Raw genomic sequence first — 17,333 nt, forward strand, 5'->3', positions numbered from 1 at the left:
TTGTAATGATTTGGGTGTGTGGTTAGTGCATAGGCAAGAATTTTTCTTTTTTCTTAAACTTCTTCAGGCGTGCCGGTCTCTTAAAATGAAATACTAACAGCGTTTTTTTTTTTTTTGTTCTACCTGCACTTGTGTTCTTTTATTCTCAAATGCATCAATGCTGTTTTAATTGGTGTGTGTACCGAATCTTTACGTGGTTGACGCCCACGAAAAGCAAACTGTAAAGTATACTAATACCTAAGTTCGCTTCAGCCACCTTCTAGGACTTTGCAACAGTGTTTTCTTTTTTGATAGCATGTGTTCAGCCTTAGGCCTCAACTTTTCCACTCGGACGGAGGTAGCGGTATACGAGTATCTTCTACTCTTTGCGGAAGATGCATGTCCTCTTCCCTTTGTATGGAGGCTACCGCATTCACAGTCATCCCGAGGTTCTCTGTCATAAATTGTTTTTGAGGTAGCAGCGAAGCGATTTCTGCATCTTTATACCTTTTTAACTCCTTCCTAACCACGCATTTGTTCCGCTCTGTGTGTTGCGTCGCAAAGTGTAGTTGTGCTATGGCGGCTCCCGTGAGATCAAACATCGAACGAATGTATGACTGACAGCAGATGAACGGTAGCTTACTTTAGATATGCCAGTTTAGACCACTATCACGGTGGGATTACGAACGCTGGTATGTCTACTTTTAATTGTTGTTGTTCGCATAAAGAGGGGGTAGGCGGATTGAAAGAAATGAGGCGGTATCAACTGGGGAATGGCCATTTCCGTTATCTGCCTTTTGTGAAACATTCAAGAAAATATTAAATTACACGTGATTGATGAGAGAGAGAGAGAGAGAGAGAGAGAGAGAGAGAGAGAGAGAGAGAGAGAGAGAGAGAGAGAGAGAGAGAGAGAGAGAGAGAGAGAGAGAGAGAGAGAGAGAGAGAGAGAGAGAGAGAGAGAGAGAGAGAGACCTAACTTTCAGCCAGCATAGGAGCGATGTGTAAAGGAGGTGGCTGCTGTGTAATGCCCACAATATCTTTCATTGATTTTGCACCTGCGGACCCAATGGGGGTAGTTATAACTTCTAAAGCGTGTGCACCATATACATATGTATGAGCTCTAGTAGGGTGCAGGTATAGTGTTCTGTTCACAACGACAATGCTTGTCCACAGAGAATTTCAGCGCCCGCCCTGTCTTGCGTAGAGAATTATAAAATAGTTATGAAAAATGCGTATCTAGATTCGGTATTCACCAACTAGAATTTTCATATAAGCGGACAGGACACTAACCTCGGAAGAAGCACGGAAACTAGTTCTTGAGGTGTCGTTTTACAACTGTGGGGGCCCTGAACACATGTGCACTGACAGCGACGTTCTCGTATACGAGGTGTCTACAAATGAGATCAACGTTCAAACAGTCTATATCACTTAAGAAGTGCTAGCATTCAATCCACCAGCTCATACGGGAACAGTGATTCCTGAGCGCGTAAATATGTGCACGCGCGTGTTCCACATATGCAACCTTGCAGCTCATGCCCTTCGGCAAGTGCTCCGCAAGCGCTATGTGGATGTACAGTATGACAAGCCTTTGCCTGGTTCCAAAAAACGGATATGCCGCGCAGATGTTCTGCGGTAGGTGTCGTTATTTTTATGTGCATTTTTACATAGGCTACCTACGAAGCGGCGGAAAGCAGATAAAATTCCGTAGATCGACTGATAATAACCCCGCCAACCTCCAACGGTTTCACACAACAGGCGCCGGAAGAGCGACAGCTGGACTCTCGAACAGAACGCACGGCACTCTCTTACACAAATTTTAGAACAAAAAGATTTTTTTGTAGGAGAGGACCAGAGAAACTACAAAAATTAGAGCTCCTTGGCATTTTAAGACAGTTTTCCTGAAGAAAGGCTGTTATAGAAGACGGTCTAAGGGCGCTTTCTGTTTACGGGCGCTTGGAAGCATTTAAAAAGCTACGCTTTTTGTTAGGAGTATATCACAATCAGCGATTCGCTTCGGGTACTATATAGTTACGTCTTGTGTAGACTGCTCTCCTTTTATCACCCATTGCATTGTTGGAACTGAAACGAAACCCTTAGTATGAGTGATGAGTTCACTGTAAAATGACGCTTTTAAGGGGTGATGAAAGATTGTTGGTGTCCTATATATATGGAGACTTTTGTCGGCGAATGTTTCAGGACACTTTTATTCATTGAATTAAAAAAAAACCGATGAGGTGAAGTTAGTGATAAAAGGGGCAGAACATCTGATTCAACTTCGTCTGTTTGACATAAAAATGGCGTGTACTACGGTTCACAAGAAATTTGAACGGTTTATAAACAAAAATGTAAGAAGCTTTTCTTTTTTTTCTTTTTTTTTTTTTTTTTTTTGCGCGGGCGTGTTTGAGCGAAAGTACATACCGCAAAAGCTCGTTAATTCGAACTGACGCCCTGGTCCCGGCACAGCCCTATACATTTCAATGGTTAATTCGAACTGGTTAATTCGAACAGTTAGTTCGAACTGAGATCCCCTACTTTCCATCGCTCCTCGCAGAAGTCGGCCCAGAGTAATTGCAATGTGTTGCAAAAAAAAAAAAAAGAAAACCTGACGGTTCAATTAATTTCGCGCTCTGTCCGAGCTCCACGAACTTTATTTACGAAATCACCTGCCACGAACATGCAGCAGCGCCTAGGACGTGATAACGAGTCCAGAGGTCGCTTCTTTGTGTTCTGCTCGCGCAGTGTGCGCGATGTCCATTCATTCTAGCGCCCACGCGATAATTCGAACTCCGTTTAATTCGAACAATTTTATGGCCCCTTGGAGTTCGAATTAATGAGCTTTTACTGCACATCCAAGCAGGAAGCTAACATAACCGAACTTCATTAGATTGGGTCAGCGCATGAAACTTTGTGAACCTGAAAATTGTCAGCCTGAGCGAAAATTTGTGAACCTGCGGGCCTAACGTTTACTACATAGGTAAATAAAAGAAAGGCGTGGTCCGGGCTCATAAATAAAGTCAGATGATTTATTACGGTTCTCTCACTTTATTGTGATAGATGAGTAACGTCCTCTGTCCATAGTGGAATACGAAGAAACATGTAATTATTGCGGCCAGGATGATATTTTAGCGTTCGTGTTCGAGTTGCTTCCGACTGAGTACTGAGAGTTGAAAGCTGTTTCTGCTGTTCAATAAAAGGTTAACCCACTTTTTGTCAAGGTTCATATATAAGCAGATGCCCAGCAGTCCTCATCTTTCTATTTGTATTTTCTTATGTTGCAACGTTTTGGGCCGAAATGAGACAGAAATACAATATACCATGCAAAATACGCCGGTTGTCGTCCCAAAGAAGAATGATAAAAAATAAAGGCGTAACCTCGGTACGTTTATAACGTGCGATGATAATACATCATATTATATGTGGTTTCGTCACTTGCACTCGTACAATGAAATCCCGAAAAACCTCTTGTTAAGTTCAAATATAAATACAATTTTATCTGTTTGCAAGCTTCTGCTTCAAAATAGGATGTTCCTGTGTTCCCGCTTTTGCTTAACACCATTTTCTGTCCCTCTTGTTAAAAGACGAACACGGGTGTCAAAAGCTTACGAGCTTGAATAATTTTTTCTTTTTTCTAGCATGACAGGAGTAAATTTCCTAAAGGTTAATCAGTTTGTGTCCCAAATGACGCAATACGCGCAGCTATTGGGTTGTTTTTATTTTAAATGTTATTTGTAATTGATATATTGAAAATGTCCCGACTTTTGGTTTGTTCGGAATATCAGAACAAAAAAATTGTTAAAAGACGGCCTCTCATTATTTTCCCGAGATACATTTACAAAAAATAGCACCGACGCATCTTCTGACCAATGCTGGGCACGCTTCTTGACCAGAAAGATGGCAGACGCAGACTCAGAATACACAGAACCACCAGTTCCTGTGACCGGTGCCCTTATGTTAAATGTGTTTATTGTCGAGGTCACAGTGAACGCGTTGTATACCCCGGTAAGGTTAGCCTTCTGCCGTCTACGCCCCGGTAAATGGTATTCATAACCAGGTGAATCTTCCTTGAAGGAGCACCTTTCACTGACGGTGTGGTCCATGCTAGTTAGCACACGCGGTCGGTAACGGTTTAGTACGCTGACCACAGCAGCTGCCAGGCGCGCCGGTATCCGCCATTAGGCGGAGGAGGGTAAGAGGAATGTGGCCAGCTCAAAGAAGAACAGAAGAGGCACGAGAGAGAGGCCCTGGGGCACTCACCGAACTGGCTCCGCATCCAGGGGTAGAGAGGGCTGGGCATGGCCCCCGAGTTGTGCGTGGGCTGGCCGTTGGGGGGCATGCCGCCGTGGCTGGGCGAGTAGAGCTGCTGCTGCGGCGGCGAGTGGACGCCGGGCGGACTGCCGCACGCCGCCTGGTGCATGACGGGCGTCTGCTGGACGCACTCCGAGGCCGCCCGGGCAGGGAGGTCTCCGGCGCCGACCATGGGGCCCTGCATCTTGCAGCTCGGGTACTGGGCCATGGCCGGCGGCACGGGCGCCTCGCTGGGCGAGCCGCGACAGTTCTGGCCGCCGTCCACCGTGGACACGGCCGGCACGTAGGCGCTCGGGTGCGTCATGCTCTGCGGCGGCTGCTGCTGGTGCGGCGTCGGCGGCGGCGGCGGAGCCCCGCAGTGGTTACCGTAGTAGCCGCCCGGTGGGCTGGGGGAGTTGGGCGCGCTGTTGATGGCGCGGATCTCCAGCCTATCGTACGGCGGGAACCGCGGGTAGCCCTGGGGCGAGCCCCCGTACGAATGCTGCAGGTACTGCCGCTGGTCGCAGTGGTCGCCGCCGTTGGCCTGCTGCTGCTGCTGCGGGGGCGGCGGGCCGTAGTGGTCCCCGCCGTTGCCGACGCCGCCGGAGGGCGGCCGCATGTCCGGGAGGTACGAGTTGGCGAAGTACGAGCTCATGGCGAGGTCCAGGTCGCCGATCTTCGTCGCCGTCTGGGGCTGCGGCTCCAGCGCGAACGCTTCGGCCGCCTCCAGCGCGACGCCGGCCACGTTGGGGCCCCGGGGTCTGAGCTCTCCGCACACAGGGGTCTCTTGTTCTCCTTTGTGGCGGGCCGGACGGCGCTCAGGCCCGCCGATCGCGCTGCTGCTTCCGGCTGCGGGGCTGCGCCGCTAGGAGCATCCAGGCCTGCGCACGACCCATGGGATAGATAACACGAGTCAGGGCTTGAACGAGGCGGCGTATAACTATCGGCAGATATGTGGCTTTCCCTGGGGGGTTGGTATGCCCACATTAGGCGGGTGTAAGTAGCCTGGCTCAAGACTGCTAATTAAGCAAACGTGCACGGTAATGAAATAGCCCAGAAGCCGTCACGAGACGAAACATGATTACGGGCGCCCCTGCCGTAGGAACGAGACTGCGGGAAATGCCGCAGCCTCGTATTCAGTATTCAGCTTCAGTATTGAGTCGTGGCGTCTCAACAGCCGACGCAGGTCCAACCAATACAAATGGTTAAAGGGCCTCTACAGGGAGGTGATACGTTTCTTGAATAGATTACCACTAAGTTGTCACTCAAACGTGCTACGAAATGATTCTGCTTGGGCTTTACTTGACGTCTTCAAGGGTGCGACAAAATGGCACTTTCCTTTCTACCCACCCAAAAATAAATGCACAGTCGCAACCGAAAATAACGTGATTTACACTTGGCTGATGCCAAGGCGCAACAGCGGTTTTGGAAGAAATTTCTTTTCCCCGCTTCTACGACAGAACAGTCTAAAAGACACTTGGCAAATACTCATCAAGGTATTAAGCCCCCTTAGCAGCTCGAGAAACACGACGCAGGACACGTTCAGCGAGGAGCAAGCGACGTTCCTGCAGTCGTCAACTGCCAACGGCATATAATCTTCCGAGGGGATTTGCGCGCGCTGCGGCGGCGCGTTCGAGAAAGAATAACAAGACTGCAAAGAACCGCTGGAGGACGCGAGGGGATGTTTTAAAAAGCGAGGGGCATCTGGCACAAGATCAGGCGCAGAAAGCAAGCAGCCGTCGGCGGTCGCCGAGCGAAAGGCGCTTTTATTGCCTCGTGAACTCGCGAACAAGGAAAGTTGCGAAATGCGCTAGCCGATCCGGTGAGATTAGGTTTAAGCGCCCAAGCGTATTTCAATGCTGGACGGACCGCGGAATCCCTTCACCGGTGAAAATGCGTATCAGCACATTTGCGGCCATCCTGATCAGCCGTATTGTATTATCGCAAGTGTGAACTGTAGATATGGAGGTGTTTCTGTTATTACCGATCCAATATCGGCAAGAAGTACTTCAACATAATATTGTTCGGTTAACAAGGTTTACCTAGAGTTCTGGTAATGTTCACTGAGCACTGGTTTGTAGCCACTTACCGAGCCAAATGTTTTGGATATCAAGACACTCCTTGTGCCTTGATGCAGAAAACATCTAGTGCAATGCCCACTCACTGTAACGACTTAGCACGTTTTGTCGTTGCTTAATTTTCGTTTTATTGCATGTGCCTTCTTTCCGTCCGTCTTCGAAGAGCATGCAGATCTTTCAGAGGAGTCTGCCTTTCGCGAGGCTGGCCTCTGGCACGCGAGAGCAAAGTCACCCTTGGGCGAGTGTCCTTTCATAACCGCTTCTCAATTCCTGCTACAGCCAAGCTCCGTGCGTGCCTTCGCCCGCATTCAGGTCTCGTTCGAGCGCCACGGTCCCTCTTTCAACCGCGCGGCGAGACACGCAACCAGGCGGCGGCTGGTGTCCACCCGCTGTGCGATTGCCCGGCAGATGGCGATGGCGTCACCTCCCGGGGTCTCTTGAATCTTTTACTTTTTTCGGAGCTCGCCTTGGTCTTTCGCTGCGCGTCAAACGGAGGCAGGGCCAACGATGTCTCCATGCGCGTTCTCTCCGCACGCAAGCGAACTCATGAGGGAATGCGTGCGGGGTCGTGACGAATGGCATGCTGCGCTCCCGGCAACTGGTCTGATAAGGCCAATTAAGCCAAGGCTCCGCTGGGCGTTAATAGGTGGCTTCCGAAAGAAACTGTTTTGAGTGTGTGAGAGGAAATAAAGAGGGGGACGGGAAAATAACGCCCCGGCGAGGAATTAAGGATACGAAAGAGATGCACGCCCAAAGGCGGAAGTCGGGCTTCAGGACACGTCGACGCTTTTTAATGTTTGGTTTACGGATCGGGAAACTGTATTTGTATCGCACCCAAACAGCAATTTTTCGCTTTCGCGGTCGAATCATTTGATCACAGGCACAGCTTGTATCAGCCTGGTGAATGATTTTTTAGTGTCCTTTATGACAGACTTTATTTCACATGGATCAATATATTAAAAGCACGACTCTAACGACCCGAATAGAGTGGGATGCCTGTACGTACGTGGGCATAGTTTTGCTGCTTTCGTACCAAAGAGCGCACGTTAGGCTCGAGACACTTCCGAAGACAAACCGTTTTTACCCGCAGAAAAGACGAATGTTTCTTACGGATCGTAAATATGAAAGAGCTATATGGATGCTGATACCTTGTTACAAACATCATGTGCAATCTGTTAAGTTTCTGAGATGGCTTAGTTACGTGTTGTCTCGTAAACGTCGTAGCTCCGAAATCACAAATGAAAAAAAAAGTGCAGTGTTTGTGAGCCGTCGCTTAATTCCCACTGTCACGAGGAACCGACACGGCTGTTTCGAACTCCGCACAGAGAGGCAACGCGGCTGCCAGGAAGACGCGCGACATGTTTTCTGGCTTTCAGGATGTCTTTCAGCGGATTCGAGAAGAGAAGACCGAGAAAGATCGGGGTCGGGCGCTTTTAAAAGAGGCAGCAGCGTCACCTTCCTTACGCGCGGCTTTGGCACCGACGTTTGTTTTTCGCAGTTGTCGGCCCTTCTCTTTCGAATACCCGGCTGTTCCGTCAGGCAACATGTTCACCTGGAAACAAGCGCACCACCTTCCGTTTCGGTGGACTGACACAGTTGAGCCGTGGTAACTATGCACGGTGCTACGGCAACAGTCAGTCGTGTCAACAGATGCTGACGCTAACCATTCTTGTGAACCTCTAAGCTAATATTAGAGCATGTCGTCGCAAAAATGGAGTGGCACTGCTCTCAGTAGCGACTGCAGTGAAAATGGCGACAACACCAATAAGAGGAACAAAACAGCAAAACAGACATCCTATAACAAGAAAAACGATGCTGCGCGTTCAAGCGGATCACCCACCCACGCGCGCATATGTACATAACTAATATGTATAGCTCCCAAACTGTAGGCATGGGGTGGCACGCAAACAGTTCTGGCTGGAGCGGCACAAATAGGCTGCACAGTGTGAATAATTGTTTAACCGTGTTTGCCCCTCCCCTTCCTTAGCTGCCTTTCTTGAATGCCAGTAAATGCTCAGTGCTGCACATTGCAACTTTGTTTCTAACCTGAATCATCCTAGCGCTAAGTTTGTTCTTTACTCTTTATCATGGGAATCATCAGGAGAAGCGTCCGCTGTTTCGATGATGCAAAGAATGAGGAGGTGTTCAGCACCACTACACCGAGAATATGTTTCGTTATAGACGTTGGGTAAATAACACGCAGATCGCTGAAGGGAAACAAACTGCGGATCCTTATCGACATCACGAATCGTTAGAACGGGCTGCGCGATCATCAACTATGAAAAATCTCGAATGAACTTCAGGGAGGTCACGGAGCAAGGGTCAGACTCCCTGTGCCCACAGCTTAAATTCTTGTGTTCGACGCGGGTGGCTGCAGACCTTGCGCGAGCACGACTTCAAACTAGGCTGCCGGTTCAGGTGCTTGTTGCACGAGTACCGCCGCGGAGAGATTGATCGAGCAGGTTTTCAAACACCTCCCCGGCTAGCTTAACTCGCAACACGATCAACATTTTCTTCAGGCGAGAGTAATTTGAGTTCAGCGCCGCCAACAGGTGCCCTTTAAACTCGCCTTCAAGCACATAGAAAAAGAGAACGAATTAAACATGCCGTGTAGGCAACGGCGAATGGAATAGCGGCTGGAAAGTACATCGCAAGGCGGCTTTTATTTCGCCCTCATGTTATTTCCTCGAAGGACGAGCAGGGTTTACGAAAAAACGCTTCCGCAACCTATGAAAGAAACATAGATGTATATATGCACGCACGCTCAAGGAGATTCCACCACGCGGCCTCCGGAGAAAGAGCGTTGTGTCAGACCGACGCAACCGCGTTCTCGGAACTGCTCAAAAGCGGAAGAATCCACCCTCGTGGGGGAAATGGGGCCCCATCGCTTCATCAGGCTTCCTGCGCGCATGCTTCTCTTTGTCTCTGTCAGCCCTGCTCCCTCCCCTCCTCGCCTCTTTCTTTCTCCTGGCTTCAAGAGGTAACAGGTAGACGCACGCCGAACAGCGGGACGCGCATGCGCCCTTCTGCCGAGCGACTTGACATCGTCATTAGGACCTCGCCTAGCACCATTTGTTTCCGTGGGCCATCCGGTCGGCTGGAGCTCTTATCCTCGAGGGGAGAAGGAGATGAGAGACTCCGAACTCTCTTCCTCCGCCGCACTCGGTGGTTTTCGGAGGAACACATACCTGTCCAGCTGGTTCAGTCGCCTTTTCGGCCGCAGATTGAGCGGTGGGGGCCCGAGGCTGGGGAGCTGTTTAAGCGTTGTGAGATTAGGTGTTGGGGCCTTGTGTCGTTGTAATCTACCTTCAGTGGGCATTTTTCACTCGTGGGATTCTGGGAATTGCGGGTTACGCGCATTCAGGGCAGAAGTCCTCTTACAATCATTCCGGCAGGGTCTTGTGCGTGGGCGAGGTAGTAACGAAGGCTTCTGTACGGTGTTGAAAAGTTTGTTTCAAAAATTACAACATGGGGGATCCCTTTCCGATTTAGCTCGACAGAAACATGTACGCTCAACGCAATCGGGGTGCGGTCACGTGATTTCGCCCAGGATAAGCGTTGCGAGCAGTTTAATGTAGATCTAATGTCTTCTTCATCTTTTTTTTTACGGCTAGACAGGTAAACCCTAAAAGTTGCTGTTTTTACTAGCATGAATTGCCATGAATCCCAAAGCATGAATCCGCCATGCATGAATTACCGCAAGACGTCGATGTAATTCTGTACATATTTTTTTTTACTCTGAAATATTCTTTTGCGCATTACGCTAACGTAGATGCAATAGTTAGGGTCCATATGTTGGAAGCTCGTATGTTTTACATCCAGTTGGTTGCAGTTCAATATGAACGCTCTTATGCGATACTTTATGGTTATTCCGAGACTTCCAGCAGTTATCATCAATTCCCGTTACAATACCTCAAATGTGTATGGTCTTGGAAATTACTTGGGGTGTTTTTGATGTTGCAAATAATGCAAAGCAAGGTATAAACAAGAAATGTTTAGTAGAGAATATAAACGACGTCAGCAATAATTTTGTTGTTAAACACCGGGAACAATTTTGGCGCGTTAATTGTGATACTACTGTTTTTACAGAGAAGCTGTGTATGACTAGGATCCAGCAGATTATCTTCGACAACCGAGCGATGTAGCCAAGAATCACGCGCGAGATTAGCGCCACCTTGCGGCGCCCACTCAAATCACCGGGATGGTAAAACTGTGCGCCCCGCCCCACCTTCAGTGCATGTGAAAACAAAATAATAATAAAAAAAAGAAATGTCACCGGGCTTCCATATTTCGATACAGAATGGCTTATATTGACCCTAAAATAACTTTCTAGCAATGCGGGCGTGTTTAGAGGTGAAGCCGACATTTGAGAAATCGTTGTAGGCGTAGTTTTTGTGAGCCGGCTTTCCCACGTTGTCTGTTGCGCAGTGAAGCATACCCATGTACGGCGAGGGTACGATAAAAAAAAAACGTCTCTAACTCTTGTGTTATCGAAAGTATACCAAAACGTACTATATGACAAATAGCCGCAAGGAAGACTCTACCATTACGCAGAGTTTAATTTACTTGTCATGAGTAGTTCACCGTTTTGTAAACGTTACAGAATTACTCTCTGCTGTCGAAACATGGACATCTATAGGAGTACGGTTACAGAAAAGAGCCGTAACTGTTGTTTGACCAGAAATATTTGTGGAGACAAATTATATGACAATTATCCGTTAAGACGACTCTAACAATATGCACCACGGCGTCGCTGGTCATCCTTCGCAGAGTCAGAGTACAAAGGCACAAATTTTTTTCTCGTGGCGAAGAAATAAATTAACGATGCACAAATACGATCAGTTTAAGGCTAGTCTGGTCGCATCCCGCCTGTTACCTCACCACGGTATATTTCTGACCTTGTAATTCGCGTACAATTACCTCGGGCACACCTGCAGGTGCGGTGGTTCGAAGTGAATCCTGATGGCGAGAGAATTTTATTAAGCTGAGAGAGAGAGAGAGAGAGAGAGAGAGAGAGAGAGAGAGAGAGAGAGAGAGAGAGAGAGAGAGAGAGAGCAAAGATGTTTATTACGTAAAGCAATGGGGAGGAGCCTCAATTCAAGACCCCTTGAGCTTTTCCGCCCTCAACAGCCCACAACACCAGCGGGTGCTTATCATTGAAGTTGGAGTTGGTCAGAGCTTTCTCCGTAAGTTCGTAAAAAGAGATGGATTGCACGAATGTACATTCTTAAATTTAAAACTGCCCACGCACTCACACACAATGCTTTCGCCGTGACTAAGAAAGCGCGAATTCCAGTTATGATGTTAACAATTGTTCTTTTCGAAAACATCATTAATTTGATGTTGCAGTTTCCACAATAAATTTTTGGAAGCCTAGACAACGCCATTTTGGCAAAATTTAATTCTAAGACACCTTCGCTAATCAACGAAGCTTTGTGCTGCTTTACAATACGTGAGCGAAATGCACGAAGTTCCTAAAGGTAAGGGAAAATGTTTCATTCGTGAGCGAAGTGCGGCACGCAGATGCGTTCTTGTTGACGGAGGTGACAGGTGGTCAATATGAAAAAAGTAATGATCAAAGCTAGCGTTTTCTGTGGAGATTGTATTTTGTGATCAATTTCAACAGCTGGTTTGGCCCGCTGAACCCTTGCTGCGAACAATGATTCCACGCGCACAGGCAACGCGATCGTCATGGTTCCGATAAACAAAAGCAACAGGGTATCCATGCCAAGAACGATGAGTAAACTTATCTGTAGCCTATTCTCCGGACGGAAGAGTAGACATTTGCAACGAAAACTGACTCACGCCAGAAGAAGAAAGGGCGACGCACATGCTACATCGCGTGCGCGTGGCCCTCTCTTCTTGCGTCTGCAGGCTTTCGTAAGAAGCTTGTATTCCGTTTTAAGCAACCAAATCGCACAACTTTCCGCTTTAAGGCCCAACCGCATGCACAAGTAAAATCAACGTACTCGCACAACGGCGTACGCCCGCGGCGACATTCACCGCTGCCTTTACGCCGACTTACGACGCCGGAGAGGGCGAGTAACCACATAGGCGCCGCATCGCGCGCGTAAACCCATGGTGTACGCCAATGCTCCGTGCAGTGTGGCTAGACTCCGCTTTGTGGCTACCAGTTCGACTACAGTTTAACCGAAATAAAACAAATAATGCTTATTCTCACAAACGTACGTATATTTAATACAGAAACAACTAAAACAGTTCTTGGGACATTGAAAAAAAGTTAAGAATTAGTATGCTCACTTGGCAGGCACAAAACCCTCTGCTACATCTGGCGTGAACTCCTTGCTCTCAAAGTTTCTCGTTGCTTCGCGTGTTTTCCCCCGTTGTCTACTCTCCTTATTTTACAAACTACTTCGTTTTATCACAAAATTAATAGTAATGCTAGCTTATTTATCAATTAGCTTTCTTGTTATGCGACCTGACCGCCATATGACATCACCGCCAGAGGTCGATGTCAGCTTCGTGCGCCCTAAAGTTTGCGTCGATGTCTGGCTGGCTCTGACTTGGGCGTAAAAAGCGCGTAGCAATGTATTCGGCGTACGGCGGAGTACGCCGGTGTCTTACGCGCTTGCGCCGGTTTACGTCGTTGCGCGAGTACGTCGGTTTTACGCCTGCATGTGGTTGGGCCTTTAGTAGTGGTTCGCTTTGGCGGCATTCTACGGGCCGTATAAATAGCGTCCATGCATCCTTCTCATTGTTTAATACGGCTTCGACTGGTGTACACAGAGGCGAACAGACGGGTGACTCCAGCTACAGCGAACACGGTTTATTACCACTCAGCCTTTTCTTCTTCTTCCTTCTCCAGCCGCGCGGTAGCAGCGCCGCGGCGGCCGGCCGTACATCTCCTTCCGAAAGAAACGAGGCTATGTAGGTTCTCCTTTCGAAAGAACAGAGGCTATGTATTTTTTCGGCGGGATGGTGCAGCGACCGCTTCGGGTGTGGCCATGCGATGTGTCTTGGCAATGCGTCACTGCACCGGCTTCTTCTTGTGCTTGCTCCGCAGGTGGCGTAAACTCTTGCATTCGTGGCAAGGGCACCACGTGAGTGCGGTTGCGACGCACAACGCTATCCCCAGTGTCCACGATGTAAGACCTTGGTTCAGAGGCGGTGTCCACTACCTTGCCTTTCTTCTGCATGTCGCTCACCCTAACTTCTTCGCCGTTCAGAAGATCAACTAGATCCCGGACACCGTGACGACTGTTGTAATATTCGCGTTGGTTCTCCCGGCTTTCTGTTTCGAACTTCCGGACTGCGAGGGTATCGGGCGTTGCAGGAAGTAATGCTCTGGTTGCCTCAGATAACTTGGTGCGCAAGCGGCGACCCATGAGGAGTTGGGAAGGGCTGTATCTGTTTTTTAATGGTGTAGTCCTGCAGGCCAGCAAGGTAATATACGGGTCCTGCGTCTTGGACATAGATGTCTTGATGATCTTGACGGCAGCTTCCGCCAATCCATTGCTCTGTGGGTAGTGGGGACTGGAGGTTATGTGTTGAAAACCATAGTCTCGCGCAAAGTCTGCGAACTCGGATCCTCTTACGCGGGAAAACTGCGGGCCGTTGTCTCAGACAACTACCTCAGGAATCCCATGGCGTGCAAAGACTGACTTGCAATGGTTGATCACCTCAGCTGCAGTAAGCTTGTTCAGCAGCGCGATTTCAGGGTACCTGGAGTAGTAGTCGACGATTATCAACCACCATTTGTTCCTTTGGTAGAACAGGTCCATAGCCACCCGCTGCCAGGGCCTTTCCGGGAAAGGTGTAGGTTGAAGCGGCATTTTCCGGTTTGTTGTTGTCTCCGCGCATTTCCGACAAGTACGGACAGTTTGTTCGATGTCCCTTGATTTGCCCGGCCAACAAACCGTATCGTTGGCCTTTGCAAGGGTTTTTGATATTCCGAAGTGTCCTTCGTGTAGCAGGCGCAAAATGTGAGCCTGGCAGGCGACTCAGACTAGTACTCTTGTTCCGCACAAGAGGAGGTCATTTTCAACATTTAGTTGATGGCGAAATTGATAGAAAGGCTTCACCTCTTGGTGTAGATCTCGCTGGGGAGGCCACCCCTTGCTGCAGAATTTCTGCAGTTGACAGCACAGTTGGTCAGCTTTCTGACTATTCCGAAGCAGCCCGACACAGGCTGGCTTGATTGGAAAGTTTGCCGTGAGCTGCCTGACAAAGGCATCTATTTCCTCAACCAGCTCACGGGATTCTGTGGATGGGACGGTGGATTGGAGCGGAGAGCGAGAGAGAGCATCGGCAGCCAAAAGCTCCTTGCCAGGTACGTAGGTCACGATGTAACTGTAACGCATCATGCGCATGCGAAGTCTCTGTAGCCTTGGTCTGAGGTCGTCAAGATTCTTCGAGTTGAAAATAGGCACGAGAGACTTGTGGTCAGTTTCTAGGAGAAATTGCTTTCCAACGAGGTAGTCAGAGAATTTCTCGCATCCCCACACAAGTGCAAGCGCCTCTTTCTCGATCTGTGCGTAGCGCTTTTCAGTGTCTGTCAAAAGTCTAGATGCGTAAGCGATTACTGCATAGTTCCCTGTTGTCTGCCGCTGGCGAAGAACGGCGCCGAGTCCGAAAGAGGAAGCATCTGCCGTGACTACTGTCTCTTTTGCGGGGTCGTAGACGGCAAGAACTTGTCTACTAGACACAAGCTTCTTCCAGTTATCGAACGCTACTTGTTGCGGCGCACCCCACAAAAACTCCTGTTTTCTCGACAGCAGCAGCGTGAGGGGCTGCAAGATGTCTGCGAGATTCGGTACGAACCGAGCAAGATATGTGGCCATACCAAGTATCCTCTGTAGCTCTGTTCTGTTTGCGGGTGGTGTCATTTGCGTAACTGCTGTCATTTTGGACTCATCACGCCTGATACCTTGCTGTCCAATCTTGTGTCCCAGGTATGTCAATTCTGTAGCGCAGAACGTGCATTTGCTCTCGTTGAGTGTGACACCAGTTTCCGCGAGACTCGGCAATACTTGACGAAGAGACTCGTTGTGCTCCTCTTGTGTGGCTCCCCATACAAGGATGTCGTCCATGTGACATATGACACACGACTCATACCTTGCAGGATGGTAGCCATCTGCCTCTGGAACAGTTCTGGCGCCGGGGCGATACCAAATGGGAGCCGGTTAAACTTGAACCTTCCAAATGGCGTTATGAACGTCGTAAACTCGTTGCTCTCTTCCGCGAGCCGAATTTGCCAAAATCCGGAGTTGGCGTCTAGCTTTGAAAACACTTTCGCCCTAGAGAGAAGCCCAAGTGTGTGTTCAACAGATGGAATCGGATGCCATTCTCGGAGAACAAAGCGGTTGAGCTCTGTGAAGTCAACGCAAATTCGCACGTCTCCTGAGGGCTTGGGCACGACCACCATTGGCGCGCACCATTTGGTTGGCTCTTCGACTGGAGAGATGACTCCTATTTTCTCCATCCGTTGGAGTTCTCGTTTAGTCTCCTCATACAACGGAATGGGAACTCGTCCGGGCGAGCTCAACGCAAATGGCTTGGCTCCGTCTTGAAGACAAATTTGGCGTTCTCCCTGGATAGTTCCGAGACCGGTGAAGAGGGACGGAAATTCCTGTTTAGGCTTGATGGCACGCTGAACGTTGTTGATGCAGGTTATTAGCTGCAGTTCTTCAATAGCAGGCTTTCCCAGAAGTGGACAACGCACTTCCTAGCGCTTAAGCGCTACATGCTCAATAAAGTTGTTCCTCCTCCTCCTCGTCAAGAACGTAGATATCTTGAGTTGTCTGGCGACCTTGATACGATAGCTGCAATCGGGCTACTCCCTGTATTGCCAATGGTCTCCCATCAGGCCCGTGGAGCGGTCGGCGTGGTTTAGACAGAACTGGCCTTCGCTCGAGTTGTCTAAACATTTCAGGTGGTATCACCGTCTCGTCAGCGCCCGTGTCAATCTTGAATTTCAGGGGACGCCCTTGCACTATTACGGTTGCTTCCCAGTTTTTTGTCGATGAAGAGCTCACCGTGCCCAGGAATCCACTTTCGGTTCCATCATCTTGAGCTTGAACTGCGTCTACGCGTTTGGAAAGACAAAGAGTTGCGTAGTGGCCCTTCTTCAGGCACGACTTGCATTTCTCATTCCGTGCTGGGCAAGCAGATCGTGGGTGACTTTCTCGCCCGCACCAACGGCAAAACTTGTTCACATGCTTCTTAACAAGCGGAGATGATGATCTAGTATTCTTACTACTAGAGCCAGAGAAGGGCTTCCGAGAGCCTCGCGACTTCTCCTGGTGGGCAAAGCCTACCTTGTTGACGCTTGGTTGGGCATGATTCAGCTGTACCTGTTGCTGTCGCACCGTTTCGACTTGCCGCGTCAGATCTGGGTCAAGTTGCAACTTCGCGGACAGCTGTCTGACACTGATGCCGACGACTAACCGATCACGGATAAACTCTTCTTGCAGGCTGCCGTACTCGTAGTGTTTGGAAAGAGCGTGAAGGGCTGTGACGAATTCTTCTACAGACTCTGTCTCCTGTTGTATCCGAGTGTTGAAGCGCGCCCTTTCAAAGATGACGTTGCGACGCGGAATGAAGTATTTGTCAAATCGTTCCATCACAACGCTGAACGTTTTGGAGTCCTCACCTGTGAGGTTGAAGTTGCCAAAAATGTCCTCAGCCTGGTCACCCATGATGTACAGCAGGGCGTCGACTTCGTGTTCTTCAGACTGGGCACTGAGGCCAGAAGAGGTGCGAAAACGTTCGAAGCGCTTCTTCCATTTCGGCCACTCGTTGGGCGACGAGAAGCAGAAGGCTTCCGGAGGTTGTATCGCGAACGAAGCCATTGACGCTGGTGCTGAGGTGGGTGACGTGGCAGTCGGAGTGCCGGCCGTTCTGTTTGCTGTGTTGTCCAGGTTTGATGCCGTTCCAGGCGGATTCCTCCAAGGAACTTGGCTTACGGATGATCGCGCACAACTTCTGACACCATGTTTAATACGACTTCGACTGGTGTACACAGAGGCGAAC

General features: G+C 49.2%; 1 protein-coding gene across 1 annotated transcript in view; it reads right to left on the reverse strand.

Annotated features, from left to right (window-relative positions):
• Positions 1-4,105: 4,105 nt before the first annotated feature.
• The window catches only part of LOC144179787 (uncharacterized), a 39,285-nt gene continuing 26,057 nt past the window's right edge, over positions 4,106-17,333 (reverse strand). The window contains exon 2 of the mRNA XM_077708223.1: positions 4,106-5,144. Within this exon, the coding sequence (XP_077564349.1) occupies positions 4,106-4,918 (813 nt within the window). The 5' untranslated portion in view covers positions 4,919-5,144. The remainder of the gene's footprint in view (positions 5,145-17,333) is intronic.

The sequence above is a fragment of the Haemaphysalis longicornis genome, unplaced genomic scaffold (genome assembly GCF_048455015.1).
Source record: "Haemaphysalis longicornis isolate Haplotype H1 unplaced genomic scaffold, Haemaphysalis longicornis Haplotype H1 scaffold_4, whole genome shotgun sequence".
Classification (NCBI taxonomy): Eukaryota; Metazoa; Arthropoda; class Arachnida; order Ixodida; family Ixodidae; genus Haemaphysalis; species Haemaphysalis longicornis.